We start from the raw sequence: 21,264 nt of genomic DNA on the forward strand, positions 1-21,264 counted from the left end.
AAGGATGCCCCACATGTTCTCAGCAGGTCATTTCCAGCGCCACGCGCTCAACGCAGGAAACACTCTCTAACTGTTGAGTGCATGGACCAGCTTCCCCCGACGTACGCAAAGGGGCAAGGACCCATTCAACGCTGCTTGCAGCTTTTATTTATTTATTATTATTATTACTAGTATTACTGTTATTATTATATTATTATTTTATTATTATTACTATTATTATTATTATTATTATTATATTATTATTATTATTATTATTTACCTTTTTTGTTGGGTGATAACATTGGCATTTTTTGCAGAATTTTTTTTTTTTTTGTTCGTTTGTTTTTAAATATTAGCTACTGCCGAGATTTTTTTACTTCAACAATATTTTCTTCAAGCATTTGTTCAGGCATTATTTATTTATTTATTATTAATACTTCTTCTACAATTATTACTATTATTATTATTATTATTATTATTTATTTACCCTTTTTGTTGGGTGATAACATTGGCATTTTTTGCAGAAAGAATTATATTTTTTTTGTTTGTTTTTAAATATTAGATACTGCCAATATATTTTTTACTTCAACAATAATTTCTTCGAGCGTTTGTTGACGCATTATTTATTTATTTATTTATCTATCCATCTATCTATTTATCTATTTATTTATTTATTCATTAGTATTATTAGTTTACCTCGTTTGTTGGGGGATATCATTGTATTTTTTGCAGCATATTTGCTGTTTGTATTCATTGTTTTAATGTAGCTGTGTGTTCTCCATCCTTCCCTCTCTCTAATCTGACCCTGTTGTGCTGACTGAGGGGGAACCAGCTTCAATCCTCTCAGTCGGCTCGTCCACAGGAAGTCTGTCTGTCTGTCTGTCTGTCTGGATGTTGTGGTTTGTAGAGGAGGAGGAAGAGGAGGAGGAGGAGGAGGAGGAGGAGGAGGAGGAGGAGGATGGTTAGAGCTGAGTACTGAGGGGTTGGTCAAAGTTCACAGCCGGGTCACCTGATTGGCTGACGGCGTCTGTGATGGACAGCAGGTGTTTACATATAGAGCTCCTGTGAGGACAGCTGTCTCCCCCTCTGATCCAACATCATCAACACACCTTCCACTGCTGCAGCAACACAGGTGAGTCCTTCTGATTCTCACTAACAGCTCCTCTCTGTCTCCTCTTCTACCTGCTGGGAGTCCTTTTCTTTGTTCTTTTGTAGTCCTGAAAGTCTTCGATGAGCACCACGGATCTTCAAACTCTGCACCAGAGTCACATTTATCTGTAGGAAAGACGCTGATTACATTCATCCTCACTGACAGATTTCTTTACTTGTTTTAAGACAAGAAAAATACAAGAGAAAATACAAGATAAATAAATAAATAAATAGATAAATAATAAATATTAAAAAAAAAAATAGATAAATACATTGAAAAATGTAAAATAAAAAATACATATACTAAATAAAAATAGAATATAAAAAATAGATGAATAAATGGAAAAGAAAAAAATTTAATAGATCAAAAATAAATAGATAAAATGAATAAAAAATTGAAATGAAAATGAATAGATAAATATAATTATATGTGTTGGGCTGTCAATCGCTTAAGATAGTTGCAAACTGATATTTGCATCCACGTATGGGCACAGATGAGAGAAGTATATAGTTATTTTCTTTTACTTCTATATTTTAAGTTTTACATAAAGAATGTTTATAGCTGTAAACACCATCTTAAACATAATAAATGGATATTTCTGCTGATTCCACAACGATGAAATGAAATCCGGAGATAGTTACTGTGTGTAGTTTTCAGAGCGGAGCGGTGAAACACATCTGAGAAGGTTTTAAAAGGATTAAGAAGCTCAGCAGAGTTTAGTCTCTTCAGGCATCTCAACTCATTAAATCATTTATAAACATACTGTACATAAACTCCTCTACAATGTGGTGCAGTCATGGAATTACAATATTCAGTTTCTGTTGAGATATACTAGTTATTAGTGTGGTCTCTCAGTACGATGGTCCTTATGAGGCTGGGTTGCAATTCCTTTTAAAAATGTGTCCAACTTTGGGACAAAATTAAAGATAATAATCACTATTTTATACTTTTGAAAAATGTTTACAAATGCATGTACTCTCTGCAGCGGAGGGAGGAGTAATCAGATACTAGCAATACTCTGTTACAAGTAAAAGTCCTGAATGAAACGTAAATGCATTATGCAGAATAATCTATATTATATAATAGTATACTAATGATTGATGCATTAATGTGTTCATCACTTTAATGTGTAGCAGCTGGTAAAGGTGGAGCTACTTTTGATGACTTTATATACTGCTGATAGTTTAATCTATAATCATTAGTGCTTTTTATCTGTTCTAAATGAACCTTAAAGGGAGATTTGTCAAGTATTTAATCGTCTTATCAACATGGAAGTGGACAAATATGCTGCTTTATGTAAATGTATGTATATATTCATTATTGGAAATCAATGAACAACACAAAACAATGACAGATATTGTCCAGAAACCCTCACAGGTACTTATGTGTAATGTATATGTAGTATATGTACTTACTTATGTATAATAAAATATATAAATAGATTAGTAAATAAATAGATTAGTAAATAAGTAAATAAATAAAAAAATAAAAAAATAAATAAAAAAATAAAAAAATGTAAAATAAAAAATACGTATAAAAATAAGAATGTAAAAAAAAAATAGATAAATAGATGTAAAAAAAATGGAAATGGAAAAGAAAAAGTGGAATAGATAAAAAAATAAAAAAATAGATAGATAAATAAATAAATAGAAAAAAATGGAAATCAATTAACAACACAAAACAATGACAGATATTGATCCAGAAACCCTCACAGGTACTGCATTTAGCATAAAACAATATGCTCCAATCATAACATGGCAAACTGCAGCCCAACAGGCAACAACAGCTGTCAGTGTGTCAGTGTGTTGACTTGACTATGACTTGCCCCAAACTGCATGTGATTATCATAAAGTGGACATGTCTGTAAAGGAGAGACTCGTGGGTACCCACAGAACCCATTTACATTCACTGATCTGGAGGTCAGAGGTCAAGGGACCCCTTAAAAAATGGTTTTCATTTTTCCTCACCAAAACTTAGCGTAAGTTTGGAGCGTTATTTAACCTCCTTCACGAGGAGCTAGTATGACATGGTTGGTACCGATGGATTCATTCAGTGTTAAATATTACAACTACACAGAGAGTTCAGACGTTTTACAACATGTTGTGTTTGTTGTCAGAACTAAGAGCCAATCAGCTCTTTGATCAGGCGACAGCCAGGCGTTTCCCATAATACCCCTGGGTCCTGCAGTCGGTGGAGAGCAAACTGCGACGCCTGGCTCTAAAAACGGCGGCCGCCTCGATCTCGTGAGGTTATCGTTGCTCACGTTTGCGTGACGTCAGAGCAAGTCGGACACAAATCTAATCGGCATGCATGCATGCGATCGCCGGTGATTGATTCTATGCAGGTCATGCTCATCACCCCCTCATCACCATCCTACTGTGTGTCAGGTTCAACAATCTGATTACAGACCATCTGTGTCGTGTCTTGATAAATATGAATAGTTGTAGTGAAGTTGGGTAGTTTAATGTATAACGTTTTGTTCTTTCCTCCTGAGGACCATTTCATCATACATTATCACACAATAGAAATAAATAAAGAAATTACTCACCAGACGCTTGTTGTTGTGTCTCTTTCTCTGTCTCTCTCAGGCACCGCTGACTCGCTGCCCTCCACCTGAAACCAACATGAGTCCCAAAAATGTGGTTTTCAAGAAGATTTGCAAAGACAAGTCGGTGAGTGAAACGTCTTCAACGTATGTAATAATATAATAAACTGTTATGGTTTGAATTACTGCTGACGTCCACAGTCCAACACTGACTCCATCACTCCAAAAACAGACAGATTAGACTGATCAATACGACACAACCAAACAATACTAAGAAAGGAATTCAATAAATGGGGCATCTACTAATTTGGTTATGACTTATTGATCACAAAGGGAAGTACAAGAGTCATAATATATCCTTGGATCCAAAGAGAACTTGTTTTTGCTCTCCTCAGACAACGTAATGTGAACTAACTTTAAGAGACAGATTAAGTTCTTTGAGAACTGCTTCCACGACTAGAAACGCATGTCTCATTTATCGCTACACAAATTACTACCGTTGATGTCGAATAGTCTTTTTTTCTTAGGAAGCTTCATAACTGAGTGAAATGACGTAAAGTTATGACTTTATTCTCGTAATATTACAACCTTTTTTCTAACTTACTGATATTTCAGAGCCGTGGTCGGGGTCTTAGATTCTAACTTACTGATATTTCAGAGCCGTGGTCGGGGCCATAGATTCTAACTTACTGATATTTCAGAGCCGTGGTCGGGGCCATAGATTCTAACTTACTGATATTTCAGAGCCGTGGTCGGGGCCATAGATTCTAACTTACTGATATTTCAGAGCCGTGGTCGGGGCCATAGATTCTAACTTACTGATATTTCAGAGTCGTGGTCGGGGCCATAGATTCTAACTTACTGATATTTCAGAGTCGTGGTCGGGGCCATAGATTCTAACTTACTGATATTTCAGAGCCGTGATCGGGGCCATAGATTCTAACTTACTGATATTTCAGAGTCGTGGTCGGGGCCATAGATTCTAACTTACTGATGTTTCAGATCAGTTTTACAGTGAGCTCCAGATCAGAATATGATTCAACTGATATTTTAAACACTCATCAGTTCTTCTTGTTTTTGTAGGTTGGAGTGTACATGGGGAGAAGAGACTTTGTGGACCGTGTTGACTCTGTGGATCCAGTGGGTGAGTTTTCTCACCAGTAAACTAAACCGTCCCAGTCTGATGTAATATTTAGTCCTTCAAGGTGATATCTGCAAGTCAGAGACATTTATCTGCTGCCTGATGCATCAAACCGCTTTACTGTGTCACAGGACACATTTTGATTATCCTGGTTACTAAAAGGGTTTAAAAATAGTTTCATTTGAATTGCTTTTTTTTGTTTTACCACTAGATGGCGTCGTCGTCATCGATCCTGAGGCTCTGCAGGGGAGGAAAGGTCAGTACCTGGACACACTTTTCATTCACGCCACTCAGCGTTATTACAGGATGTTGATCCAGGCTCAGTTCACCTCACACACATTTTATAATAAATATTGAAGGACGACGCCGTTTTCTACCGAAAATCTGACAGTCCAGTTCCACAGATAACATGTGAAGACCTTGATGGAAGGTTTTACGTCTCCAAATGAAGTTATTTATTTTCCCCTGAAGTAGCTTTAAGGTTGTAAAAATAATTTTATACCACACTGTCTGACAGTATTACATATATTTTCTGTATCATCTCATCAGATTCTCATTGATATTAAATATATTCTTTATGTTTTGTTCATTTTAGTAACATCTCCCCACAAACCTAGAGCGACAGATGAGGTGTCTTTGCGATCTCCACTAGAGTTTAAAATAAAGTTCTGTGTGTTTGAACAGACAGCGTGAATTTATACTGACTGTCAAACTGATGTTAAAGAGTTTAAGTCGAAAAAACTCTTCATCCATCCTGCTTCCAGTTGTTTTGAAATGACTGCTTCGATATTACATATCATCAAGAACACATTCACACTTCAGCTGTTGTTATTATGTTGGCTACTTCTATTAATGCATATCATTTTGTTAATAGACATGTGGCTGAAATAGTTTTTTTGATATGTTCTTATAGATGAGAACAATGATCCCACCAAATTTCATGAACATCATAGGAACCTTTTCGCAAATCTGGCGTGCGTTTGGTGGCGCTATGCAGCCCGCTGGCCACACCCAATCACTGCAGAACTTTGCAATTTTCATCAGTTCTGAAGCCAATTTTTGTGCGTCCAAAGACCCTCAAAAATGAGATTCTCCAGCAGAATAATAATAAAAAATCTAGGTTTTCTATTGAAACCTATTGTTTCGTGTGCATCCTAAACTAATTTACAATGCTTGTCAAAATACAAAAAACACACAGTGAAATAACAATTCAAAAACAAATGACTAAAAATACACTTTAAAACTAAATAGATGAACATTTTCCAGTTTCTATCCATGTTGGGTTCTACTCATAGACATATATACATAGACGCTGTATTGACTCCTGGATCGTATGTCAACGTGGGCGCCATATTGGACAGGGCAAGACTGGCCTCTAACCCTCTGTACTAGTGAACGAAGGAGCGGCTGTTTTTCTGGATAAAAAGCACTATAACGTCTACATTTCTCAACCGATTTCAACGAGTCGTTATCACATTAAAGGGTTTATGATCTACGAGGAGTAACGTTAAGTCAAATTTTTGTTTCTTTTCCCAAAGATTTTGGTGATAGACGGTTAAATACGTGAACGTCACTGCTTCCGGTTCATGGATCAGCAGTCTGTCATCAATTAATTAATTCTGAGAGTATAACGTCAATAAATTGGCGAAAAAAAAGATTTGAATATTCTCTGAGATTATAACGTCATAAATTTGTGAGAAAAAAATATGAAACTCTCCGAGATTAAAGTAAAAAATTGACAAGAAAAAACTCAGAAATCTACGAGAAAAAAGATTGAATATTCACTGAGATTATAACGCTGAATTTGCGAGAAAAATATAGGAAATTATCCGGGATTAAAGTCATAAATCTACAATAAAAAGCACTTTAACATCTACAATTCTCAACCGATTTCAACGGGTCGTTATTATATTAAAGGGTTTATGATCTACGAGGAGTAACGTTAAGTTAAGGTTATGAATCTTAAAGCATGATTGCTTAAATGGAGGAAGACATTTCATTTTATTATATTATATTATTATTATATTATTTTACATAAACCCTTTAATATAATAACGACGCGTTGAAATCGGTTGAGAAATGTAGACGTTATAGTGCTTTTTATCTAGAAAAACGGCAGCTCCCCCGTTCACTTGTAGAGGGATACAGACCAGTCTTTCCCTGCAACGGGCAACGGGCTGAAGCGTCCAATTCGGCATCTACGTATATACATAGATGCCGAATTGGACGCTTCAGCCCATTGCAGCGATACGTCAACGTGGGCGCCATATTGGACAGGGGAAGACTGGTCTGTAACCCTCTACAAGGACACACTATATATATATATATATATATATATATATAGTGTGTCCGGGGTTCTACTTACCTGATCACCTGATCATCTCTCCTCTGCTCTCCAGTGTTCGTCACCCTGTCCTGCACCTTCCGGTACGGCAGAAATGACATGGACGTGATGGGAATCGCCTTCCGCAGGGAGCTGTACCTGTCGACCCGCCAGGTGTACCCGCCTCTGCAGGACCGCGAGAAGGGGATCCACACCAGGACACAGGCCAAACTGATACGCAAGCTGGGAGACAACGCCTACCCGTTTTTCTTCGAGGTGAGAGATGTGACCTCGGGCTGCATGAAGGTGCTTTTATAACGGCTGCGCTGTCGAGAGACAACACAGTGAATTACTTCAGGTTATAGTTCTGCATTTAAGAGGTGAAGAAGAGCAGAGTTGAGTCTCACTGTCAGGTTAACATCATCTGTAGTTTTGGAAATTTCCTTCAACCCTAAAAACGGTACATTACCTGTTGATTTACAGGATGTCCTCGGTACCATTCACGGACACTTCTGTTAATACCACATCAGATATTTCTGTAAAATTACAGCATATCTCCGGTAGCATTTCCACTGAAAGGTTCTAATAATAGAGTCTGTGCTGCATTTTCATGGACAGTTTCATCAAAGCTGAAATGTAAAATATACATTATTTTCTTCCACTCTAAAATAATTCTAAAATACGATAATCACCAGACAAATGTAATGTTCTAATATAATAAAAAGATCTACTTGAACAGATATTACGCAACATGATCAAATAAATCCACCACAATAAATACAATTATATGTTTTATTTTTTCTACCATCAACATTTTGACTTTACTCTAAACATTTCGGCTTTACTATCAACATTTCTACTTTACTTTCAACATTTCTACTTTACTCTTGACATTTCTACTTTACTCTCGACATTTCACCTTCATTCTTTACATTTCAACTTTATTCTTCGACATTTCTACTTTACGCTCGACATTTCGACTTCACTCTCAACATTTCGAGGTTACTCTCAAGATTTCAACATTATTATCAACATTTCTACTATTATTGACATTTCAACTTTTATTATCAACATTTCAAGTTTACTCTTGACATTTTGACATTATCATCGATATTTCAACTTTAACGTAGACATTTCAACTTTACGTTTGTTAAAGTGCATTTCATCGCATGTGTTTGCACAAAAAGCACTTTGTCAGTACAGACTGACTGACTTTGTGTTCTTGTCTTCTCAGTTTCCTGACAACCTGCCTTGCTCAGTGGCTCTCCAGCCAGCGCCTAATGATGTCGGCAAGGTAAGATCCCGACTGGGGAAATCAAACCGTTAACTGATGAAGTGAACACATGGCGGGAAGGTGACACCTCTTCTCTCTCCTGCAGCAATGTGCCGTGGAGTTTGAGGTACAAGCGTTCAGCGCCGAGAGCCAGGACGCTAAAATACGCAAGCGGTGAGTCTCAGCTCATCTGTCGTCCGTCGAAGAGTTTTAGGGAGGGAAAATTTTACTTTCTTTTGCATCTTGAGAATAAAGTTGAAATGATGAGAATGAAGTTGAAATTTCAACGTTTAATCTCAACATTTCGACTTTATCATCATCATTTCAGCTTTACTATCGACATGTCAGCTTTACTATCGACATGTCAGCTTTACTATCGACATTTCAGCTTTACTATCGATATGTCAGCTTTACTATCGACATGTCAGCTTTACTATCGACATGTCAGCTTTACTATCGACATGTCAGCTTTACTATCGACATGTCAGCTTTACTATCAACATGTCAGATTTACTATCGACATGTCAGCTTTACTATCGACATGTCAGCTTTACTATCGACATTTCAGCTTTACTATCGACATGTCAGCTTTACTATCGACATGTCAGCTTTACTATCGACATGTCAGCTTTACTATCGACATTTCAGCTATACTATTGAAATTTCAACTTTATTATTAACATTTCGGCTTTTACTCTCGACACTTCCACTTTATTCTCGACATTTTTCGAAATGCAAGGAAGAAAAATGTTCCTCCTCTGATTTATTTTTTCTAATGCTTGGCCCTAATAATCTTCCATAGTCCTCAGATTACTTCCATTCATTCATAACACTGAAGTAGCACCGAGTCAGTATAAGAAAGTAAGTGTCACACAGACTTTGTATGTTTTTATTATTTCTATTTCTTTCTCTGCTTTGTCCAACAGGAGCTCAGTGAAGCTGATGCTCAGGAAGGTCCAATACGCTCCAGAGTGCGAGGCGGTGGTGCCCTCTGTTGAAACCACCAGGGACTTTGTCATGTCGGATAAACCGCTGCATGTCAAGGCCAGTCTGGACAAAGAGGTGGGGTGGCTTTACAATTATCTTTGGCTCAGAACCCAATGTAGTGAAAGTTTGTCTTTCTGCAGTAGAATCATGAGAAGTGTTGCCTTTAACATTCTTTGATAAACACAGTTTTTTTTTAACTCTGATCATGTTATTTAATTCTCTGTGTCTCCATGTTCAGACAGATTCTGATCAGCCTGTTATAACCAGATGTTTCTAAAACACTGTAATTTGTGAAAGGGGGAAGTAAACCCGTGCATTATTAGTAGATATGTTGATTATTGTTCACGTTCTCTAACCTTGCATCTTGTTTGCAGTTGTACTACCACGGTGAGACCATCAAAGTGCAGGTCAGCGTCACAAACAACTCCAGCAAAAACATCAAGAACATCATCGTCTCTGGTAAACATGACTCATATCCACTGTGAGAGGAGGCACGTTCAATGCTTCAAACATGCACACGCTGTGATATGGAGATATATTAAAGTGGCATGAAGCCTGCAGAGAATCTGACCTTTTGCTGCTTTAACAAATGTAAATGTAGCCTCCGTCACATTTCTTCTTCTCTCGTCCTCCTCAGTGGATCAGGTCGCCACGGTGGTGTTGTACTCCAATGACAGCTATGTCAAATGTGTGGCCATTGAGGAACCTGGGTAATGCACAGCTCACACTACATTTTAAAAACATTACAAAGAGAGTTTTCATCATCACATATCTGTAACTCTAAGTCAGTCTGTCTTTTTGTTCATAATGAACAGAAAACCTGAGATTCATGTGTACAGTTCAGTCACGCCATGAACAAATCAAAGCTTCTTACTCAAAAAATGATTTAAAAAAGGGAAAATATTTCTTTCCGTGACAGATTTCTGGTTGTATTAACAAACTCCAAAGAAAATATAAATACAAGGCAAAGTGAGCATCTGTCTCGTGCTGCTGGTATGAAACGCTCGCCTTAGTTGCAGCTTTCACTACACAGTAGCAGGAGTTGGTTGGGCTTGACGTGCCGAGACAGCTTGTACACGACCCAAAGCCTGTCTGGCCTCACGTGGTATGAGACTGTAATCCATTACCTGTAAGACAATAAGTTATGGGAGAGGACTAACAAACCAACTCCAAAACACACCAGAAGCCAGAAATGGTGGAAGGTTAGGCTCAGGGCTAGCAACCCCAACTTGTAAAGAACCTTTATGCTACAGAAACGTTGACAACAGAAAGACAGAATCAAATCCTGGTACAGGAGGATTCCTCATCAAGAGGAAAGATGACACTGTGTGATGAAAGCCACAAAGTCAAGGAAGTCACAGAGCCGAACCCCCTTCTGTCAACCAGGGACATCCGGATTGGAACGTGGAACGTTAGGACCATGTATGAGACCGGAAAGACCATGCAAAGTGAGCATGGCTCACATTCCCCCCCGCACACTGCTTGACCTCTACTAAAGTAAGGCCAAGGTTTTTCCCTTTTGGAAAAATGTCAAAAATGTTGGGCACCCTGGACTTCTAAACCCCCGAAAGGCAAAACTAGACCAGGGCGGCCCCGTGTGCCAAGGCCTGGCCACCAGATGCTCACCAGCAAGCTCCCCTTGCAGGTCTGGCTCCAGCGGGCGGTCCCGGCTTCCCTTTTCCGAGCCGATTCTGGACGACTCATGTAGGGTCTGTGAATCACTCTTGGTCTGGCCCTTCCCCTTGGACCTGTTTGCCTTGGGGGACCCTACCAGGAGCTATTCCCCCCGACAACACAGCTCCCGGGGTTGTAGTTTCTGAGATACAGACATTTTCTTTTCATACTACCTGTATATCTAGTATTTGGGCACATGACTGCTGTGGATAACTGTGCCAAGAGAGCAACACATTGGAATTACATTCACATTTGGTGAACATTAACAGAAGATCACACCCTTGGCTTGTAAGTGATATTGCTTCACACAGAATTGACCTCTGAACTGATAAAAGTCCGACTAACCCAAGATGACGTCATTTGATTCTTCTCACTGAGAAGAGACACGATTACAAAAAAAACTTGATTGACAACAAATGTGCCATTTCGACTGAGAGAGGACGGCTACAGGAGGGAATACTGGATTACTGCCTCTTCAACCTAACGGTTACTCAAGAAGAAAAGACTCAAACTAACTTTGATAGTGAAATCTCAAGAGAAGAAGGGAGTGAAGGACGACGGGCTGAGCCGTCTGCCTGCTGTGTTTTCAGCTTCACTCGGAGACTGAATGGCGTCCAGATTAGAGGACGATCTCTGCTGTACTGTCTGCCACGACATCTTTAAAGATCCTGTCATCCTGTCATGTAGCCACAACTTCTGTAAAGACTGTCTGCAGAGCTGGTGGACAGAGAAACACGTCCAAGACTGTCCAGTTTGTCAGAGAAGATCTTCAAAGAACGTACTACCTCCTAACTTGGCTTTAAAGAACCTGTGTGAGAGGTTCCTACAGGAGAGAGCTCAGAGATCTTCAGAGGCTCTCTGCAGTCTGCACTCTGAGAAACTCAAACTCTTCTGTCTGGACCATCAGCAGCCGGTGTGTCTCGTTTGCAGAGATTCAGAAAAACACACCAACCACAGATTCAGACCCATCGATGAAGCTGCACGACTACACAAGAAGGAACTTCAGGAAACTCTGGAGCCCTTAAAGAGGAAGTTAAAGGTTTTTGAAGAAGTTAAAGTGATGTTTGATCAAACATCAGAACACCTGAAGGTCCAGGCCCGACACACAGAGACGCAGATTAAGGAGCAGTTTAAGAAGCTTCACCAGTTTCTAGAAGAGGAAGAGGAGGCCAGCATGGCTGCACTGAGGGAGGAAGAGGAGCAGAAGAGTCAGGTGATGAAGGAGAAGATGGAGGCTGTGAGCAGAGAGATAGCAGCTCTTTCAGACGCAGTCAGAGCCACAGAGGACGAGCTGAGAGCCGAAGACGTCTCGTTCCTGCTCAACTACAAGGCTGCAGTGGAAAGAGTCCAGCAGCGCCCCCTGCTGGAGGATCCACAGCTGGACTCAGGATCTCTGATAGACCAGGCCAAACACCTGGGCAACCTCACCTTCAACATCTGGAACAAGATGAAGAAGATGGTCTCCTACTCTCCTGTGATTCTGGACCCAAACACTGATGGTCCAGAACTCGTCCTGTCTGGAGATCTGACCAGTGTGAGACGAGGAGAGAAACAGCTGCTTCCTGATAATCCAGAGAGGTCTAGATACTGGTCTGTCCTGGGCTCCGAGGGCTTTAACTCAGGGACTCACAGCTGGGATGTCGAGGTCGGAGATAATACAGACTGGTCACTGGGTGTGTCAGCAGAGTCTGTCCAGAGGAAGGGGGTGAGACGGTCTGGATTATGGAGAATATGGTTATATAATGGTGAATACTCAGCAGCTTCCCCATCAGGTCCATCCACTGTTCTCGTAGTGCAGAAGGAGCTCCAGAGGATCAGAGTGAATCTGAACTGGAACGAAGGAAAACTGTCGTTCTCTGATCCTGATACCAACACACACATACACACCTTCACACACACTTTCACTGAGAGGATGTTTCCATACATTCACACTGTGGAGAATCTCCCTCTGAAGGTTTCACCTGTGAAGGTCTCTGTGACTGTAGGACAACAGAAATAGACGGTGATGATGTTTAGAGAGTCCGATCTATTGATCGGTGAATAACTACTCTCTTTTAGGTGATAAACATGGATGAACTGCCTTCTCAAAGTTCTATTAAATGTCTTGGTGTAGCTGTCATGGTGATGTTAGAAACCACTACAGCAGCAAATAAGAATTTTTTTAATAGGGCTGTCAAAGATAACGTGTTAATAACACCTTAACACAAAATCGTAGGTTTTGGAGGGTGTAGCGGGCTCAGTTTTAAAACTAGAGTGAAGACACTGGCATCATATCAACCATGTCATACTAGCTTGTCTTGAAGGAGGTTAAATAACGCTCCAAACTTGCGCTAAATCTTTGGCGAGGAAAAACTTTCATGGCCATTTTCAAAGGGGTCCCTTGGCCTCTGACCTCCAAATATGTGATATATATATATCTCAGATATATTATTGATGCTTTCCCACAGTTACGCTGCACAATGAAGCTTAAGCACTCCGTATTATGTTTCAGTTTGTTTTGGAACGGAGACACAGCGGAGAGAAAAAAAGGGCTAAACAGCACGGTGCGACTAAACCTGAGGGGACACACCCTATTTTTTACCTGATAATGCGACACTGAACAACAAATCTGTGCTGAAATCAACACGAGGAGAGTTAGTAAGGTTAGCCGTTAGCAGCTGTAGCAGCTCAGTCCTGACTGGTTAAATAACGGAGCTACTAACATCAGCGGAGGTGCCATTGAGTTATTATTATGAGATGTTCACGGTCTGCTCAGTAAAAGGACTACTGGGCAAAGGTAAATTACAACGTTATCATGATGTGTCCAAATGTAATCTCGTAAAAACTTTTGGCAAGAAACTTGACTAAATCCAGTTGTTTGAAGGAGATGTTTTCACATCAATATAAAATAGATATTAGTGAGAGAATTATGACCTGATTAACTTTATAACAACTTACCAACATTTTTTTCAATCAAAGCAAATATTTAAATATTCATAATCATTTAAATTGTGTTTTTATGCAAATAACTAAGATAGATGACGATAACAAAGTACAGTACTGTGTACAGTAACCTCCCTCCCCCAGATACCGTGTATGTAATATTTATTATGTAAAATATATCGAACATTGAATGACTTCAGATCTAAAATGGTATTCCTTCATTTAGCGCAGAGATTTCAAAAGTGACAGATAAAAAAAAATACTTTTCTATCACAGTGACAGGAAGTGAAAAAAGTTAATTTCAGACCCTACATACATCACAGTTTACAGATCCACTTCCTGCTACACCTTTAACCCACTGGACTTATTGTGTTCACCATTCCTTTAGTGATGTCATGTTGTTCCCAGGTCTCAGATCGTTTTAATAAACTATAGTTTCTCTTGAAAAGATAATTAAGACAATTTCCAACGCATACAAATGATTATATATAAATGGACATGGTTTTAGCTCACTCTGTGATTCAGTATACATTTTCTCCACATTCAGATATAAAGTTTGAAACAAACTTTTCTTTGTATTTACAGTCATTAACTCTTGACTTTCCTAATCTAGAATGTAAACTTTATCTGTATCATGCTATAACTCGTCTGTTGTTTGAGGTTCAATTTAGGTGATCATTTATTATTTAATCCACGAGGTTTGCTTTGTAAAGCAAAATGTGATCCATCTTAAAGTTGTTTTGTTATTTCGTTTCAATAAAGTGATTTCTTTGGTCTGAAACTAGAGAAGTCTCATATATTGTTTGGTGTGTGCCCTTTTGGGGTTGAAATCCAGTTTTTTTTGTGTATAAACATTACAGCTTCCTTAAATCTCAGAACTTCCCTGCCACTCGTTCTAAAATTCAGCTGTGAGCCGAGTTTTAAAAGCTTAAAGTGAGCCGGGAGGACGTTTAAGATTTGGAGGCTCTATAGTAAAATCATGGAAAGTATCCTAAGTTATCAACCATTGCTGTGTTTTGGTTGCTGTATTCTGTGGTTTCTACTGAAGTTTAATGTTCGTCTGTGTCTTCATTGTCTCAGGGATTCCGTGTCTCCTGGAGCAACCCTGCAGAAAACCTACAAACTGCTGCCGGTGCTGGCCAACAACAGGGAGAGGAGGGGCATCGCTCTGGACGGCAAGCTGAAGCATGAAGACACCAACCTGGCGTCATCGAGCATGTGAGCAAAACAAAGAGACACAGCACCTTTAGAGGATGTTGATAGTTGGATCCAGTTGATCCTGCACGGCACCAAACCTCGGTTATCGAAGCAGACCGATGTGTCTTTTATTAAAAGTGGGTAATCATAATCATCTGTTTCTTCTCTTTTAGGATCAAGGAGGGTGTTCTGAAGGAGGTTATGGGGCTCATGGTTTCATACAAAGTCACAGTGAAGCTCATCGTTGGAGGGTCAGTCGCATATGTGTGTGTTTTTGCACCTGATTCACCCGTTATTAGGCCGTTTAAATCAGTCGCTATGAGCACCATAAATGTGGATCAGTAGGGGCCTACTACGCCTACTACGTTGGAAAAGTGAAAGTGAATCTAAAAATCAACACATTCTGATATGTAAAACTGAATGAAACGTCACGTTTTGAACACAAACAAAAATACTTCTTTAGGTTTAGGCAACAAAACTACAACGTCTTTAGGTTTAGGCAACAATACTACAACTTCTTTATGTTTAGGCAACAAAACTACAACTTCTTTAGGTTTAGGTAACAAAACTACAACTTCTTTCGGTTAAGACAACAAAACTACAACTTCTTTAGGTTTAGGCAACAAAACTACAACTTCTCTAGGTTTAGGCAACAAAACTACAACTTATTTAGGTTTAGGTAACAAAACTACAACTTCTTTCGGTTAAGACAACAAAACTACAACTTCTTTAGGTTTAGGCAACAAAACTACAACTTCTCTAGGTTTAGGCAACAAAACTTCAACTTCTTTAGGTTTAGGCAACGAAACTACAACATCTTTAGGTTTAGGCAACAAAACTACAACTTCTTTAGGTTTAGAAAACAAAACTACGACTTATTTAGGTTTAGGCAACAAAACTACAACTTCTTTAGGTTTAGGCAACAAAACTACAACTTCTTTAGGTTTAGGCAACAAAAATACAACTTCTTTAGGTTTAGGCAATAAAACTACAACTTCTTTAAGTTTAGGCAACAAAACTACAACTTCTTTAGGTTTAGACAATAAAATTACAACTTCTTTAGGTTTAGGTAACAAAACTACAACTTCTTTAGGTTTCGGTAGCAAAAATACAACTTCTTTAGGTTTAGGCAACAAAAATACAACTTCTTTAGGTTTAGGCAATAAAACTACAACTTCTTTAAGTTTAGGCAAGAAAACTACAACTTCTTTAGGTTTAGTCAACAAAACTACAACTTCTTTAAGTTTTTGTTGACTTGGTGAATTTCTCTCTAGATTCAGGGACTTTTGGAGCTGGCGCTGCAAATTTAAAATGAAAACATTCAACATTATTCTTTTTTTCTTCTATTTGTTCCATTTTTCATCTTTGTCTCTGCCGTGCTCACAGGATGATGGGGTCAAGGTGAGTTCATGTCTAATTGTCCTCATCCATAGTATTTTTCTTGAAATCTTGATTAAAATATCATCATTTTATAGCTTTTAACATTCCTGTTTGTTTTTTTGTACCAGTGCATCAACACAAGCTCTTTGTTGACATGGTTGTTAATTCATGTATTGTGTATTAATTTATAAACAGCTGCAGTGACAAATACGTTTTGTTTTGTGTTACAGTGAAGTCGGCCTGGAAGTTCCCTTCAAACTGATGCATCCTAAACCTGATGCAGGTCAGGAAACAATCAGTTTGCGACTTGTTCATTTTTAACAGGAAAGACGGACCCAGATTGTTTTGTTCACCCGAGCCGTGGTCGGGGCCATAGATTCTAACTTACTGATATATCAGAGCCGTGGTCGGGGCCATAGATTCTAACTTACTGATATATCAGAGCCGTGGTCGGTGGCCATAGATTCTAACTTACTGATATATCAGAGCCGTGGTCGGGGCCTTAGATTCTAGTTTACTGATATTTCAGAGCTGTGGTCGGGGCCATAGATTCTAACTTACTGATATATCAGAGCCGTGGTCGGGGCCTTAGATTCTAGTTTACTGATATTTCAGAGCTGTGGTTGGGGCCATAGATTCTAACTTACTGATATATCAGAGCCGTGGTCGGGGCCATAGATTTAATTTACTGATATTTCAGAGCCGTGGTCGGGGCCATAGATTCTAACTTACTGATATATCAGAGCCGTGGTCGGGGCCTTAGATTCTAGTTTACCAATATTTCAGAGCCGTGGTCGGGGCCATAGATTCTAACTTACCAATATTTCAGAGCCGTGGTCGGGGCCTTAGATTCTAACTTAATGATATTTCTTTTCTTTCTTTATTGCTGCTAACAGTGAAGGAGAGGTAAGACAGTTTTTCATATTTTTAGTTATGTTTGACACTCAAAGAAGCGTAAATCTCTTGTAGTTGGAATAAATGAATAAATAATAAATGAATGAACCGGAGTGACATCAGGTCTACTCTTTGTGCCCGAGGATGAACATTGTTGTGTTTGTTGTGATGCTTGGTGAAACTGTCCTCTGTCTGTCTGTCTGTCGTTGTTTTTGTCCACTTCATCCAGGGACGAGATCATGTTACAGCAGCTTTTATCACATCAGCTCTTTTAATAATAGTCCTTTCATCAGCAGTGTCAACTTACTTGCAGGAAAAAGGAAAAGATTTAAAAAGCTGACACCCACATATAATGTTTTCAGTTGTTCTGGTTCAGTAGATCTCTGCTCAGGTTAAAGTTTGGGCGTAGCTTTACAGGAAATGACATGAAGTCACTCGACTCAATGTACCAACAGACGACTCGCTGCTTCCACAAGCGTCTTTCCCAATTCTGTATTCTCATTTTAAAGATTTCTAAACGATATACTTAATGTGACTCAACAACTACAACACACACAGTTAGTTCCTATTGTTACAGGCGACCCCTCCAGGTTTCCCAACTCGTGTCTCGCGCTCTCATTGGCTGTAGCTCGTGGCCGGAGTGCCCAACAGGTCCAGAAATTTAGCATGCTAAATATCTGGAATGTGTCTGTGAGCCTCTCGACGAGCGTCTTTTAGAAGTTCACACATGACCGAGCCAACGCCGATTTGCCTCTGATCTGGGTCTTTTGTCGGGGAGTGGAAAATCAGGGCAAAAGCCGTAAAATTCAGTGGAAGCGTGTAGCATGGGCCAAGGAAGAATCCACTCAATTTTGGAGTGGATACGAATCACAGGGCGGATACACGCATTATTTTTCACTTAAAGACGCTCCGCTGTAGTTATGACTTTGAATCAGGACATATCAGGAGAAAAAAACTCCTAAAAAATCTCTGAAAACAACTGAAAACAAATTATAAAATAGTGTGGTGTGTTGTATATGATTTAATAATGCAGATGATGAGGTATGAGGTCAAAGGTTGTTACGTTACATTGTTACGTTGTTACATTGTTACGTTGTTACATTGTTACGTTGTTGCGTTACGTTGTTGCGTTACTTTTTTATTTTTTATTTTTTTTTACCTTTATTTAACCAGGTAAAATCAATTGAGAACCAATTCTCATTTACAATGATGACCTGGCCAAGAGGCAGTAGCACAGTCCACACAAGTGACACAAACAGCACAGATACAATACAGTATGACAAACACATGAGAAAATGGCTAAAAACAGCATAGGTAAATTAATAAACACTATTTATAAAAAAAGGCGGATTACTGGATGTTCTTTGTAAAAATGGAAGAGAGAGAGAGAAGTGAGGGCTGGTCAGCAAGTACAGCAGTCAACTATGACTTGTTGCAGCTTTTGTTTGAACATGTTGAGAGAGGTGAGAGCTGTTAGTTTGAGTGTGTTTTGTAGTGAGTTCCAGTCATTTGCAGCGGCAAAATGAAAGGAGTTATGACCAAACACAGTACGGACTTTTGGAATGAAACGTTGTTGCGTTACGTTGCTGCGTTACGTTGCTGCGTTACGTTGCTACGTTACGTTGCTACGTTACGTTGCTACGTTACGTTGCTACGTTACGTTGCTACGTTACGTTGCTACGTTACGTTGCTACGTTACGTTGCTACGTTACGTTGTTACGTTACGTTGTTACGTTACGTTGTTACGTTACGTTGTTACGTTACGTTACGTTGTTACGTTACGTTGTTACGTTACGTTGTTACGTTACGTTGTTACGTTACGTTGTTACGTTACGTTGTTACGTTACGTTGTTACGTTGTTATGTCGTTACGTCGCGTTGTTACGTCACATCGCTACGCTGCGTCGTTACCCTACGTCGTCACGCTACGTCGTCACGCTACGTCGTCACGCTACGTCGACACGCTACGTCGTCACTCTACGTCGTCACGCTACGTCGTCACGCTACGTCGTCACGCTACGTCGTCACACTACGTCGTCATGCTACATTATTACACTGTTAAGTTGTTACGTAGATACATAGTTACGTTAACTTGTTAAGTTAACTTGTTACCTTGTTAAGTTAACTTGTTACCTTTTTTTCTAACCTTAACTAAGTATTTTGTTGCGAATCGTTTCACAACGTTAACCCCGTTTCATTGTGTGTTTCTGGGAGCGTGATACGAGGCTGATACGTCGACATTCAACGTATCCGGGGTTTGCAGAAACGTACAATGCCAAGATTTTTTCTGGCGACTAGGTTGATATAAAAGGTGAATACATGCCGACTTTCATGCAGACTGCAGTGTCTGAATATGTCTCAAGCAATGATAACGAGAATATCGGCGTACAACACTGCTTGGTTGAAGATCGCCTCGGTCCTCGGTGGGATTTACTACTACGGTGCTTCTGACAGTAAATGCTAGCAGCTCTTTTCTAATGCTGATGTCGTCTGCAGTGAAGTGGAGGAGGAGATGGAGTTCCAGGAGTTCAAGCGCTCCTACCTGAGGGGGATGAACGATGATGATGAAGAAGATGGAAACGTGTCCGGTGGTGACGACATGGCGCCCAAAGAGAAATAAAGAAGAGAGTGACGACAGCTGGGAGTTTGAGTCGCCTCAGAGTTTGTGCTAGAAAAAAAAATGAGACTTAATTAAAAAGGACCATACCTGTGATTTGACATGTTTTAGTGCAACTTAGGTAAGTACGCTAAGTAGGGACAACATGACGGCCCTCATTTACCTTCTGGTTAAGGCCAACATGTTGGTAAACTGATGCTTATTGAGTCTTTGTGTCTCCTGATGAATGTGAGTCCAATATTCTCTCTCTTTTAGCTGTTTTCTCAGACTCTGAGCCAGAAATCTCCACTTCAGCAGCACTTACATCCACCAAATCATTCCTCTCTATATTCTGAAGGTTTCTCCTGAGGGGTTTGTTCAGATATCATTAAGAAACTGATTTATACAACGTTTTATTCCTGAAAACATGGTGCAAATAGATTGTTTTGTTAATGGCTGTTGACAGTACTTTCTGATTTATGGAGGGATACAAAGAGATCCCCTCTATAAACTAAAAAAATGTAACCTAGCTTTATCCTATGTTCAGATCCATGTTCTGGAAATGTATGCAAATTAGCACATTTAATAGGATACTACATCATTTGCATATTTAAACATAACATTTCAGAAAACTTGTGATACTAAAAATAATTGTCGTTAATGTCAGTAATCAACTGGGGAGGTTTCATTTAAACCTTTTTACCCTATTCACCTGTAGTGTCTCCCCTTAATAAATATAGGTTTATAGAACCCAAGTCTGTCTATATTATTCTTTTTATTTATTATTCCATGTGTTAGTCGGTCTCTAAATACTGTCTTACTGTCTGAGTCTCCCAGCTCGTCGGATGCATCTGAAGACTGAACTCTATAAAAACACAACAACAAAAACAGAAACACGACTAAAACACGGCCTCTTCGCTCTCGTTGAAAATACAGATCTAACCCTTTCACTGTGCTCACTAACAGGCTCATTTCTCTCCAACGCTGTCCACAAAGTGCCGTGTTAGTGAGCACTGCTCCTTCTGGACAGGTGTGCTGATTAAACAGCACCATGATTACACCAGGTGTGCCGTTTTATCTTGGAAAGAAAAATAAATTTTTAGGCACTTCATCACTTATGCGGCTACACATTTTGTAGATTATTTCATATTAAAAACAAATTAAAAAGTTCTCAGTATCTCCTGAAACAGCTGCTCACTGTAGT

At 39.3% G+C, this 21,264-nt stretch overlaps 2 protein-coding genes across 3 annotated transcripts; both read left to right on the forward strand.

The window, feature by feature from the left end:
* The first annotated feature begins 962 nt into the window (after positions 1-962).
* saga (S-antigen; retina and pineal gland (arrestin) a) lies at positions 963-20,815 on the forward strand. 2 transcript variants are annotated; one of them, XM_074649858.1, is made up of 15 exons: positions 963-1,111; positions 3,718-3,801; positions 4,758-4,818; positions 5,027-5,071; positions 7,215-7,414; positions 8,373-8,432; positions 8,518-8,585; positions 9,338-9,473; positions 9,773-9,857; positions 10,036-10,108; positions 15,075-15,212; positions 15,365-15,442; positions 16,578-16,592; positions 16,802-16,869; positions 19,966-20,815. In XM_074649858.1, exons 2-15 carry the CDS (start codon positions 3,754-3,756, stop codon positions 20,082-20,084), a joined length of 1,194 nt encoding a protein of 397 aa, XP_074505959.1. In that variant the 5' UTR covers positions 963-1,111; positions 3,718-3,753; the 3' UTR covers positions 20,085-20,815. The 2 variants fall into 2 exon arrangements, with proteins under 2 accessions (XP_074505959.1, XP_074505958.1); XM_074649857.1 differs by lacking the exon at positions 16,578-16,592 and having other exon boundaries at positions 965-1,111; positions 15,365-15,457.
* On the forward strand, positions 10,139-14,775 carry LOC141776352 (nuclear factor 7, ovary-like). The gene has a single exon (XM_074649856.1). The coding sequence runs from the start codon at positions 11,680-11,682 to the stop codon at positions 13,069-13,071; it is 1,392 nt and encodes a 463-aa protein (XP_074505957.1). The 5' UTR covers positions 10,139-11,679; the 3' UTR covers positions 13,072-14,775.
* Positions 20,816-21,264: the final 449 nt, after the last annotated feature.

The sequence above is a fragment of the Sebastes fasciatus genome, chromosome 11 (assembly GCF_043250625.1).
Source record: "Sebastes fasciatus isolate fSebFas1 chromosome 11, fSebFas1.pri, whole genome shotgun sequence".
In the NCBI taxonomy this organism is placed as follows: domain Eukaryota; kingdom Metazoa; phylum Chordata; class Actinopteri; order Perciformes; family Sebastidae; genus Sebastes; species Sebastes fasciatus.